The sequence below is a fragment of the Schistocerca cancellata genome, chromosome 2 (assembly GCF_023864275.1).
Source record: "Schistocerca cancellata isolate TAMUIC-IGC-003103 chromosome 2, iqSchCanc2.1, whole genome shotgun sequence".
In the NCBI taxonomy this organism is placed as follows: Eukaryota; Metazoa; Arthropoda; class Insecta; order Orthoptera; family Acrididae; genus Schistocerca; species Schistocerca cancellata.
Genome location: NC_064627.1, coordinates 1000670790 through 1000683458, shown reverse-complemented (window position 1 = coordinate 1000683458; position 12669 = coordinate 1000670790). Strand labels below are relative to the sequence as shown.

Below are 12669 nucleotides of genomic sequence, written 5' to 3'. Positions count from 1 at the left end.
TATGCCTTTATTTGCTTGTTGCCCTTGGAAACGGACAAATTAACATGAACAACACAGGTATCATTTTTTATCCTTTCGTACTGAGTATTCATAATGCCAAAACAGTGGTAAGATCTCCGATTACAAGCTGATTTTTGAGCTGAGTTTGAAAAAAATTAGAATCACTAGGAGAAAACGTGATTTTTTGTTGCATTCAACCAGTTGTCGCCTTTCTATAAGAGCAGCGAACGGTGTACGAGCTATGTTTTCTTTTAAATTGCCTGTGTAATGTAACATTCTCATTCTTTGTGTCTTGAAATTAAGAGGGAATTTCTCAATCAATTTTCCGATTTCCACGTTTATAATAAGAACAAAAAAAAATTGCTTATTTCAACAGTCGGTTTTTTTGAGCGGTTTTAACAATCCTACGGTCGCAGGTTCGAATCCTGCCTCGGGCATGGATGTGTGTGATGTCCTTAGGTCAGTTTGGTTTAAGTAGTTCTAAGTTCTAGGGGTCTGATGACCTCAGATGTTAAGTCCCATAGTGCTCAGAGCCATTTGAACAATTTTTTAACAGTCAGGTTAAAATGGCGTGAAATACTACCGATACAACCGAAAACCGGTTATTTCAACGGTAACAGGCACCCCTACTGTGAGCGACGAGTTTCGTCACACGATGGTTTACTTGGTGCGAGAGCGTTATGGAGATGCTCGACAAACCCCAGACGCTACAAGAGAGACGTTCTGGAGAGAATACGTTTCAAGAAGAGTCTGGCGAATTCTTATTGTCTCTCATACACTTCTCAAGAAATGATGACGACAAGAAATTTAGAGAAATTGGATGGCATTCGGAGGTTTTCCGTCACCCATTCTCCTCCCGGGATTTGGCGAATAGAACAAGAAAGTGGGGAGCAGAGTATGGTACTAAAAGTAGCCTCTGCTTCGCAACGTAAGGTGCTCTGTCGAGTACTGATGTAGATGCACATAAACAATCAATAGCAAGGCTCGCAAGGACTGTTGCTCAATACTGCATCTGTATCTGAGTGACGTCTGTATGTTGTATTAATTTGTGGTAAGTTGCTATGGGACCAAACTGCTGAGGTCATCGGTCCCTAGGCTTACATACTGCTTAATCTAACTTCCGCTAAGGACAACACATAGACAGCCATGCCCGAGGGAGGACTCGACCCTCCGACGGGGGAGAAGCGCGAAATGTGGTAAGGCGCCTGAGACCGCGCGGCTACCCCACGCGGCTCGCATTAGTCGACCGCAAAATTCCAGAATGAAATTTTCGATTTCCAGAGGAGTCCGCGTTGATATGAAATTTCGCGGCAGACTAAAACTGTGTGCCGAATCGAGATTAGAACTCGAGACCTTTGCTTTCACAGGCAAGTGCTCTATCAACTGGGCTACACAATGCGACTCACGACCCCTCTCTTTTCGGCTGTACTTCCGCCAGTACCTCGTCTCCTACATTCCTTGAGTAGGTCAGTTGGTAGAGTGCTGCCCCGCGAAAGTCAAACATTTGGAGCACCAGTGTCGGTCCGGAATACAGTTTTCATCTGCCAGGAAATTTCGAGCAAAATATTATTTCCCCTCTGAGAGAGAAATCGGTCCTCTCATTGTGTCAGAGCGTAATCGGCGTTGATAGTATAAGACAACTGACCTGAAGGCATTGACAAAGCGATGCGTTTTCCTTAGTTACCAATGTGATTGTTTACTGTCACGTCGCTGCGTGTTTTCGATAGCGGCCAAGTGCAATAATATCGTGGTTAAACAGTACAGTTACGGATCCATCTTGCTGAAGCAGCTTTCTCAACACAAATACGTGACGGAGCTTACCCAGCGCTCGGGCTGCGCCTGAATCTGTGACGTCAGCGCGGTCAGCAGCAGACAGATGAGCAGCGCGGCGACCTGCATGGTTGCGACTGGCTGCTGGACTCCGCGGTGAGGGCCGCTATATTGACGCTTCCGCGTGCTTCCCCTCCCGCCTAGCTCGCCCACGCAATCCGTCTAGCGCGCACGTCCTCTACACACTTATACACAGACACACAGACACAGACACACACACACACACACACACACACACACACACACACAGAGCGTCGTTCCACGGCCGTCATTCCGTAACACTCTCACCTCCCCGTGTGCTCCACGTTTGTGGAATAAGATATTGCGGTAGCCATGCCACACGATCGCTTGGGTTTTTTTCCCTTCTACTCAGATGTATTGAAGCATGTGCGAGCCGCCTCTTTTCTTTTAAAATGCCATTGCACTTACCATGTAAGGTAGGGTTCCCCAGGGGGTTTACCCGACATCGGTGCTCTGCGGAAATGTCAGCACTGTTGGTATTTTTCATAGCCAAATGCTAATAGTTTGCTGTACGCTATTACCAGTGCCTAACAAAGGCCACGCAATTTAGAACGGTGTGTGCGCATGAAAAAGAATAGTGAATGCATTCTGCACAGAGGGAGACCAAGGACAGTATGTGGCACTCATTGATCACTCTTTTCTTTTCAACCTCTAAGTAGCTGTGACATTAGTAGTGGTAGTAGTTTTATTCATCTTTGAAATACAGTTTAAAATTGCGTCAGGCAAATGCTACCTTTTTAAACCGCTACAGGCTAATGACAAGACGGTTCCTCACCGGCCGGAGTGACCGAGCTGTTCTAGGCTCCACAGTCCGGAACCGCGCTGCTTCTACGGTTGCAGGTTCGAATCCTGCCTCGGGCATGGATGTATGTGATGTCCTTAGATTAGTTAGGTTTAAGTAGTTGTAAGTTCTGGGGGACTGATGACCTCAGATGTTAAGTCCCATAGTGCTCAGAGCCATTTGAACCATTTGATGGTTCCTCTGAAACAGAAATTCGTGTATCTGTAGAAAAATCGATGCACAAAGCGTAGGACAAAAATCACTAAGTGCGTCTAAGGCTTCTATCTAGTCACTAGTTGACCAGTCTGGCGAGGCAGTAGAAGATAACAAAAGTAAAGCCGAAGTTTTGAATTAGGCGTTTAAGAAATCTTTCAAGCCGAAGAATCGTACAGACATACCATAGTTTGACCATCGCACAGACTCCCATATGGAGGACATAGTAATGAGCTTCGCTGGTGTAGAGAACAATTGAAAGAATTGAAAGCAAATAAGTCGCCAAGTCCTGATGAAATCCCATTTCGGTTTTACAAAGAGTACTCTACAGCATTGGACCCTTACTTAACTTGCGTGTATGGCGCATATCTCGCCAAGCGGAAAGTCCCAAGCTACTGGAAATGAGTGCAGATGACTCCTGCTTATAAGAAGAGTAAAATAACTGACTTGCAAAATTATAGACCGATATCTTTAACATCAAATTTGCTGCAGGCTCCTTGAACATATTCTCAGTTCGAATATAATATATTTCCTTGAGGGGGGAAAAGTTTCTGTCCACAAATCAGCACATTTTTAGGAAGCATCGCTCGTGCGAAACTGAGCTTGCCCTTTGTTCACATGAGATCCTGCGATCTATGGATGAAGGGCAACAGGCGGATTCCGCATTCCTAGATTTCCGTAAAGCATTTGATATGTTGCCACACCGTCGACTGTTAACGAAGCTACAAGCGTACGGAATAGGTTCCCAGATATGTGAGTGGCTCAAATGGCTCTGAGCACTATGTGACTTGACTTCTGAGGTCATCAGTCGCCTAGAACTTAGAACTAATTAAATCTAACTAACCTAAAGACATCACACACATCCATGCCCGAGGCAGGATTCGAACCTGCGACCGTAGCAGATATGTGAGTGGATCGAAGACTTTTTAAGTAACAGAACCCAGTTCTTGTCCTCTACAGAGAGTGGTCATCATAGACAAGAGTATCTTCAAGAATACCCCAGGGACTTGTGATAATACTGCTGTTGTATTACATATACATACATACATATATATAATGAGAGATCTGCCAGACAGATGATGCCGCAGTGTATGGGAAGGTGTCGTAGCTGAGGGGCTGTAGAAGGATTCGAGACGACTTAGACATAATTTCTAGTTGGTATGATAAATAGTAGTTAGCTACAAATGTAGAGAAATATAAGTTAACGCAGATAGACAGGAAAAACCAAACCACAATGCTTGAAAACAGTGCTGCTTCACACAATCACGTCGATTAAATTTCTAGCGTAACGTTGCAAAGCAATATCGAATGTAATGACGATGAAAGCACTCTAGTAGGGAAGGCGAATGGTCGATTTGGGTTTAATGGGAGAATTTTAGGAAAGTGTGGCTCGTCTGTAAAGGAAATAGAGTATAGGACACTAGTGTGACTCATTGTTCAGTACTGTTCTAGTATTTTGGATCCGAACTAGGTCGGATTAAAGGAAGATATCGAAGCAATTCAGAGGCGCGTTACTAAATTTGTTACGGTAGGTTCTAACAACACGCAGGTATTACGGAGATGCTTCGGGAGCTCAAGTAGGAATCACCGGAGTGAAGGCTACGTTTTTTCGAGGAACACTATTGCGCAAATCTGGAGAACCGGCATCTGAGGCTGACTACAGAGCGATTCTACTGGCGCCAACGTACATTTTCCGTAAGGACCTCGAAGGTAAGATAAGAGAAGTTAGAGCTCATGAGGAGGCTTAATAGACAGTCGTTTTCCCTCGCTCTGCTTGCGAGTGGAACAGGGCAGGGAATGACTAGTAGTGGAACAGGGTACCCGTTGGCAAACACGGTGCGGTGGCTTGCGGAGTGTGTATGCAGACGTACGAGGCATGTTTTTTAAGTAAGTACCGTTTTGAAATAAAAAAAAAACACGTGCTAAGCTATCTCAATAATTTTATTTTTACATGAAAGCCTGTACCTTAATCTACGTACTGACGCCATTACAGTCTGATTCTTCCTTGTTTACGTTGCGTACTGAGTGTTTAAGATGCCTCCGATAATCGTGAGTCCCGCCGACTGTGAAGTACGGGCTGTTATAAGATTTCTTAGTGCTAAAGGCATAAAAGCGATCGATATTCATCGTGAGATCTGTGCAGTTTACGGAGAAAACATTATGAGTGATGGAATGGCAAGAAAGTTGGTGAGAGCATTTAAAGATGACATCAGAAATGTGCATGATGAACAACGGAGTGGGCGTCCTTCGGTCGTTAATGAAAGTTTGGTGCAGGAAGTGGACAATAAGGTGAGAGAAAACAAACGCTTTACGATTTCCCCCTTGCGGGATGACTTTCCTATTGTTTCTCGTAGTGTTTTGTATGGCATTGTGACCGAGCACTTGAATTACTGAAAATTTTGCGAACGTTGGGTACCGAAAATGTTGACGGATGTGCACAAAACCAACGGTTTAGACAGTGCATTGACTTTCCTTGAGCGGTACCACAACGACGGTGACGACTTCTTAAGCCAAACTGTTACGGGCGATGAAACATGGGTGGCCAACGTCACACCAGAATCAAAGCAACAGTCCATGGAAGTTGAGAAAGGGCATCGTTTTGCTGCAAGACAATGCCCGTCCGCATTTGGTGAATCAGAACGAAGATCTCATAACATCTTTTCGATGGGAAACACTAGATCATCCTCCGTACAGCCCCGATCTTGCGCCCAGTGACTACCATCTGTTCCCGCATTTGAAGAAACACCTGGGAGGTCAGCGTCTTCAAGACGATGACGAAGTCAAAACAGTGGTGATGCAGTGGTTAACAAATCAGGCGGCAGACTTCTATAAGGAAGGTATTCAAAAACTGGTACAATGTTATGACAAGTGCCCCAATATTGACGGAAATTATGTGGAAAAGGTAGATTAAGGTACAGGCTTTCATGTAAAAATAGTCCGCAGCTCGTGATCGTGCGGCAGCGTTCTCGTTTCCCACGCACGGGTTCCCGGGTTCGATTCCCGGCGGGGTCAGGGATTTTCTCTGCCTCGTGATGACTGGGTGTTGTGTGATGTCCTTAGGTCAGTTAGGTTTAAGTAGTTCTAAGTTCTAGGGGACTGATGACCACAGATGTTAAGTCCCATAGTGCTCAGAGCCATTTGAACCATTTTTTTTGTAAAAATAAAATTATTGAGATATATTAGCACGTCTTTTTTTTAATTTAAAAACTGTACTTATTTAAAAAAACACGCCTCGTACTTGTAGATGTGGATGTAGAAAAGGGCACGATCGAATTCCTTCCACTGTGCGGAATTTCTTCCACTGTGCGGCTGGTCCCGGCGCAGGTCCGAGTCCTCCCTCGGGCATGGGAGTGTGTGTTTGTCCTTAGGATAATTTAGGTTAAGTAGTGTGTAAGCTTAGGGACTGATGACCTTAGCAGTTAAGTCCCATAATCTTTCACACATATTTGAACAAATTTTTTTATCGAATTCCTTCCCCATTTTCCGTAATCGCAGCCACTGCTTCTCTGTGGACCTCTCTGTCGATGAGTCCTTCTTATTTCGATTCATTGCTACAAGGATATTTGACATGTCGTGATATTACAATTTAAGAACAATAAAAAATGCATAATTCACATATACAGGAATTGATGTACCGACCGGACTGGTTTGACGAGGATGGAACTGGTAGTCGATCGTGTTTTTGTAGTAGGAATCATTCCAGCATTTGCCTTAATTTATGGAAACCACGGTAAACCTAAATCAGCATGGCTGTATGGACATTAGAGTCTTCATTCGCCCGAATAAAAGGCCAATTCTGTTTACAACAGTGCAACAATATTCGCTTTATTCCTGGTGCAGAATGCTGTTTTGCAAAGAAGATATTTAATAATATAAAAAGCTTATGTTACAGTGTTCATTCATTTTTAACTACCGATCACTACACACACTGTTGTTGTTGGGGTCTTCAGTCCTGAGACTGGTTTGATGCAGCTCTCCATGCTAATCTATCCTGTGCAAGCTTCTTCATCTCCCAGTACCTACTGCAACCTACATCCTTCTGAATCTGCTTAGTGTATTCATCTCTTGGTCTCCCTCTACGATTTTTACCCTCCACGCTGCCCTCTAATGCTAAATTTGTGATCCCTTGATGCCACAGGACATGTCCTACCAACCGATCCCTTCTTCTAGTCAAGTTGTGCCACAAATTTCTCTTCTCCCCAATCCTATTCAATACCTCCTCACATACTACGTACTTATTATTGCATAATGTAAAACTTAACTTACTATCAGCTGACATGAGAGCCATAGCGATGATGTTTGGCTTTCATTTTGTGTACCGCAACGTCTCATTGGCTAGCCTGAAAAACTGAGTCACGATCCCTCTGAATTGAGTGAAATGTGTAGCTATTATTCACTGCATAACTTTGACAGTAAGGTTTTCCAGAAAAAGAGAAAATAGTGTGAAAGAGTTATGTGAAAAAATAGTTTATTATTATCATTTGCTTGAGCTACTTTTTACTAAACTCCTACCCAGGGTTATCTAAATAAGCATTCCCTGTGAAAAGTATATTGCTTATGAGGCACTTTTTAACAGTGCTTTTAAGTAAGTTTGCTTCAGTAATCTCCTTGTGCCTTTGTGTTACGTTGTTCATCCTCACTGTGCCTCTCCTCCTACACTATGTAACGTAACAAAGAACCGTATACTAGGAGAAAAATCGCTTCTTTGAAAAACAAAAATTATTTGTACGTGTGTTATATTAAATACCTGCTAACGAATGATTAATATTGTCTGCGACCAATTGCTGCCATAATGTAATTTTGAAAACTATTATTTTCCTATTTCTGACTTTTAGAGCCTCTGAGGATTCATTATCAGATATTGGGAGTTTATAGGAACTTCATTTTTGCAGCACGTGCAACTAGTCCCTGGCTTCGTGACGATGTTATGTAATTCCGTAATTTATAAGCAGTTTAAAAACATCCATTTCACGTATGTGCCGAAAATACAGCACTTAGATGCATGTGATTTAAGAACTAGGATACAAACATTCAACTTGAGCACTTAGCGACGTTAAATACCATCCACTAATTTAACACAGTGGCAGTGATCGTCAGCTAGAACGTCTGGAACAAATACGCTGAAGAGCCAAAGAAACTGGTACACCTGCCTAATGCCGTGTAGGGCCCCCGCGAGCACGCAGAAGTGCTGCAACACGGCGTTGCACGGACTGGGCTAATCTCTGAAATACTGCTGGAGGGAACTGACACCATAAATCCCGAGGCAGGATTCGAACCTGCGAACGTAGCGGCCGCGCGTTTCCAGACTGTAGCGCCTAGAACCGCTCGGCTACTCCGGCCGGCATAGAATGGACATTAACACGGTAGTTACATGTGTGAAATCCGTAAATATAATAATATCAAGTAAGAGGAAGAGGGAAATTTATATACATGCCAAAGAAAGTCAAAATACGACACTACTTGCATACAACAAAAGTACTGCAGCGTTTTAAGGAAAGTCATGAGAAGGTCCAGAAGTATGCACGTGCTAATAAAAATAAATAATGCAGATAATAAGATTAAAACTACATGGGATATTGTCAAACGAGAGACAGGACAACCAGTCAGTGTACGAGATACCATAACAATTAAACTAAATGACCATGTTGCGACTGATAATTCACAAGCTGTTAAGTACTTTCAACAGTGAGGTTTTAAATATAGCAACCAGAAGTAGCACCAACATCATTCACTGAAATTAACAGAATTCTTAAAATTCTAAAAGACGAAGATCATGTGTTGCTGATGGCATTCTGAAAAGTTGTTCCAACTTCATAAGTAATGTGCATCACTGTCAAAGGGAATTTTTAAAAAGCAAACCCACTATATTCAGTCCTGTACAGCAAACAGAATCATACTAACAAGTGATATAGCACATTAACAGCAGTCAGTAACTATGGTAGAATGCTCCTAACTTTTGATCGTACATATTCATGAAAATTTGCACTAGAAAAGCATATTACTGAGCCTCTCAAACAATTAAGTTCGGCTACTTTTGCTCGTCGTATAATTGCGAATCTTGTAAACAATTCAATCAACGTCCTTACATATTTTGAATATTTCCACTGGTCGCAGGTTCGAATCCTGCCTCGGGCATGGATGTGTGTGATGTCCTTAGGTTAGTTAGGTTTAAGTAGTTCTAAGTTCTAGGGGACTGATGACCACAGCTGTTAAGTCCCATAGTGCTCAAAGCCATTTGAACCAATATTTCCACTGCTGCTTTCAACGAAACGTGGTTCAAGCCTTTAACATCAGTTCGTTTCTAAGGATACAATTTGGTAACGTTGGGTAAGCTAGAGGGTAATGGAGGAGCGACACTATTAATAAAGAACACCATCAATTACAAATAAAGAAAATGAAACTTTAATGTTCAAATGGCTCAAGTGAGGTAGCTGCATTAATGGAAACACCAATAGAAATTACAGTATTATGTCCATAATCAAATACTCTACAAAAGAAGGAAGGGACATTAGGGTTTAGCGTGTTGTTGATATCGAGGTCATTAGAAACGGAGCACAAGCTCGAAGTGGGTCAAGGATGGGGAAGGAAATCTGCCGTGTTCTTTTCAAAGGAACCATCCCGGCATTCGCCTGGAGAAATTTAGGGAAATCATGGAAAATATAATCTGGAATGCCGGAGGCGGATTTGAACCTTCGTTCTTTTGAATGTGAGTCCAGTGTACTAACCAGTGCGCTCGATAAACCCCTAAGATCATGACCAGAAGCAATATCTGGCATCAACTGCTCATTAAACTCCATCGACCGTTTACTATTTATGGAGCCTTTTAATTCTCATTACAGCGCTTGGGGTATTGCTATTAACGACCCAGAAACGTGTTGCCTTTGTAATGCAACTGAAGATCTAGATTTGATTATTCTGAATGTCGGCTCTCTAACAGTTATACTCGCTTTAACATGACCGCCTACTGGGGTCTTGAGTGTGGTGTCGCGCGACATTAACAAAATTTGTAAATTGAAGATCTTATGATATTCCATGGAATCATACCATATCCTCACTAAAATAGTGTTGGGCATCGAGCTGATTATGGGAAATAGATATTATTCGAACAGTCCATGGAAAATACTGAATACCTGGTTGAAGAAATACCCAAAAGTAATACAGGAAGTACTCTCGAAACAAACTCTTGTATGGGCACCAAGGGAAGCTTACGACTTTCTTACATCTGGCATACGTTTAGCGGAAAGAAATTTAATATTCTAGCGGGAAACAGTTGTTTTCTGTCAAACCGCCAGTTTTCCGTTGGGACTGACTGCTTCAAATCATTGGCTAAACGAAAGTTAGCCTAGCCATAGATCTTAGGGAGCAAATGCTAGAGCGATTCCTGGAATAGAGAACACTAGACACAGAAACTAGGAGACTTATCAAGGAAACAAAAATGCGCGGTTCACCTACTGTAATATCCTCCCCCGGTAGCTGAGTGGTCAGCGCTAAAGAATGTCAATCCTAAGGGCCTGCGTTCGATTCCCGGCTGGGTCGGAGATTTTCTCTGCTCAGGGACTGGGTGTTTTGTTGTCCTTATCATCATAATTTTTCATCCCCATCGACGCGCAAGTCGCCGAAGTGGCGTCAAATCGAAAGACTTGCACCCGGCGAACGGTCTACCTCACGGGAGGCCCTAGTCACATGACTTTTTTTTTTTTACCTACTGTAATAGCTTGAATAAGGACTGCAGCATTTCAGAGACCTAGAGGACAGATCGATTTCTAAAATATATTAATGTGTTTGGTTCTCCAGTACTGGGTCCCGTATGATTAGAAGAATTCGTGACAAAAGTAGCTCCTCCATCTTATCCTGACGTCCCATATCTTTTCCACATTAAACAGATTAGAATACTCCTCTATTAGCTCCATTCACTTGACATTTCACTGGCTTAGGATAACTTCCAAGACCACGAATTCCTTTCCCAAAGTTGCTGTATTCCGACTCTTCTGTCTGCTCCTTCGGCTTGAGCGCAACCTTTAAAATCACTCTGTATACGAAAGATTACCTTAAAATCCAATTTATTAACTACCAAAGAAAAATTCATAGCGGATATTCTCGAAAAATTCTCTACACTACTGAGAAATGTATAGAAGACATGTCGTCCAGACTTTTCCAAAACATCAAAACATCTAGATTTATTTACTCGACAAAACTGATGTAGTTACAACACATCAAACAATTTTCACAAGGCAGACAATAGCGCATTTTATTTTATTCTTTGTCTCTTATTTTCTTTGTAATTCTATCAAATAACGTAGAAAATTATTTTCCTCGATAAACAGATCTCGCTTTTTCACTGTTGAAATAATGTTCATGAGAAATGTGTATCCATGCACCTCTTATTTGTCTACAGTGTAGGCCTTTTCTTTATTCAGATGTTGTGAAACGTAAATACTATCTCGCTTTCAGCTATTTCGTCTCTCTTGTGGAAGAAAACTTCTACATTTAGCCAACATCTATAATCTGAAAGCCACTTTACTGTGTGTGGCGGAGGGTACCTCGTGTGCCAGTGTCACTTCCTACTTTTCCTGTTCCAGTCACATATGGTTCGCGGGAACAACGATTGATGGCAGCCCTCAGTAAGGGGTTGGATCTCTACAATTTCATCTTAATGATTTTTTTACGAGATAAACATCACAGGAGTCAATATATTGTCTGACTGTTCTAGGAACGTAGGCTCTCGGAATTTGAACGGTAGACCATACCGTGATGCAGAACGCCTCTCCCACTGGAATTGACTGACCACATCCGTGACGCTTTAGTGCTTAGTAAATGAATCTAAAACGAAACGTGCTACGCTTCTTTGGATCTCCTCTATTTACTCTATTAATCATAACTGGTACGGATCCCAAACTGACGACCAGCATTCAAGTACTGGCCGAACGGGTGTTTTGTAAGCCACTTTCTTTGTTGATGGGCCACGTTTCCTGGGGATTCTTCCAATGTACTGGGGCTACAACTTTACTTCCGCCGTTTCTTCTGAAAGTTAGAGGCTTTATGGTGAGCATCTTACAAAAAATTTACGTTTCAAAGTATTGGCCGTCGCTAGCCCCTACTTTCTTACGTGTTTCGGGCAGCATACGAATCCCGCGGCGGAAGAGCTGGGCGTCTTTCGAGAAGATCCATGCATCGATCCAATTCTGCAGTTGTTCATATGACAGCATGCGCTGGGAAACCAGGGCGTGCGTGAACTAAAAAGCTGGTAGTCAAAGGGAACAATGTCTGGAGAATACGGCGGGTGGGGTAGGACTTTACATTTCAACCTTTTCAGGTACATTTTGGCGGGTTTTGCGACATGGGGTCGAGCACTGTCATGCTGCGAAATCATCTTTTCATGTCTATAGCCGTATTGTGGCCTTTTGTCTTTCAGTGATCGGCTCAGTTGGTCAATTGCTTTCGATAACGATCTTCTATGAGTGTTCCCGTCGGTAGCAGAAGCATCAAAACCTTTTTCCCTTTCACGACCATGCCGGTCTTCAACGTCAAAATCACCGTTCTTGAAGCATGGAAACAATTTTCTGCAAAGTTCTGGCACTAACAGGCGTCTCATCGTAGGTCTTACCCAGCTTTTTATGAGCCTCAGCCGCAGATTTCTTCATATCAAAGCAGAAAATTAAAACCACCCGCATATGACAAGAATTGGGCCGAGAATAACATTAAGATGCAATCAAAAATCGACTAATATTTTGATGGCATTATGTTCTCAAACGCCTAAGCTTACTGTATGACACTTACGGCCTACGACTTGCTCAACTACTTTCCAATAATGCCGTCTACTGCAA

The 12669-nt window shown here is 42.6% G+C and overlaps 1 protein-coding gene across 1 annotated transcript in view; it reads right to left on the bottom strand.

Annotated features, from left to right (window-relative positions):
- Positions 1 to 1921, bottom strand: part of LOC126149160 (uncharacterized) — a 35265-nt gene extending 33344 nt beyond the window's left edge. Inside the window, exon 1 of the mRNA XM_049915798.1 lies at positions 1822 to 1921. Within this exon, the coding sequence (XP_049771755.1) occupies positions 1822 to 1899 (78 nt within the window). The 5' untranslated portion in view covers positions 1900 to 1921. The remainder of the gene's footprint in view (positions 1 to 1821) is intronic.
- Positions 1922 to 12669: the final 10748 nt, after the last annotated feature.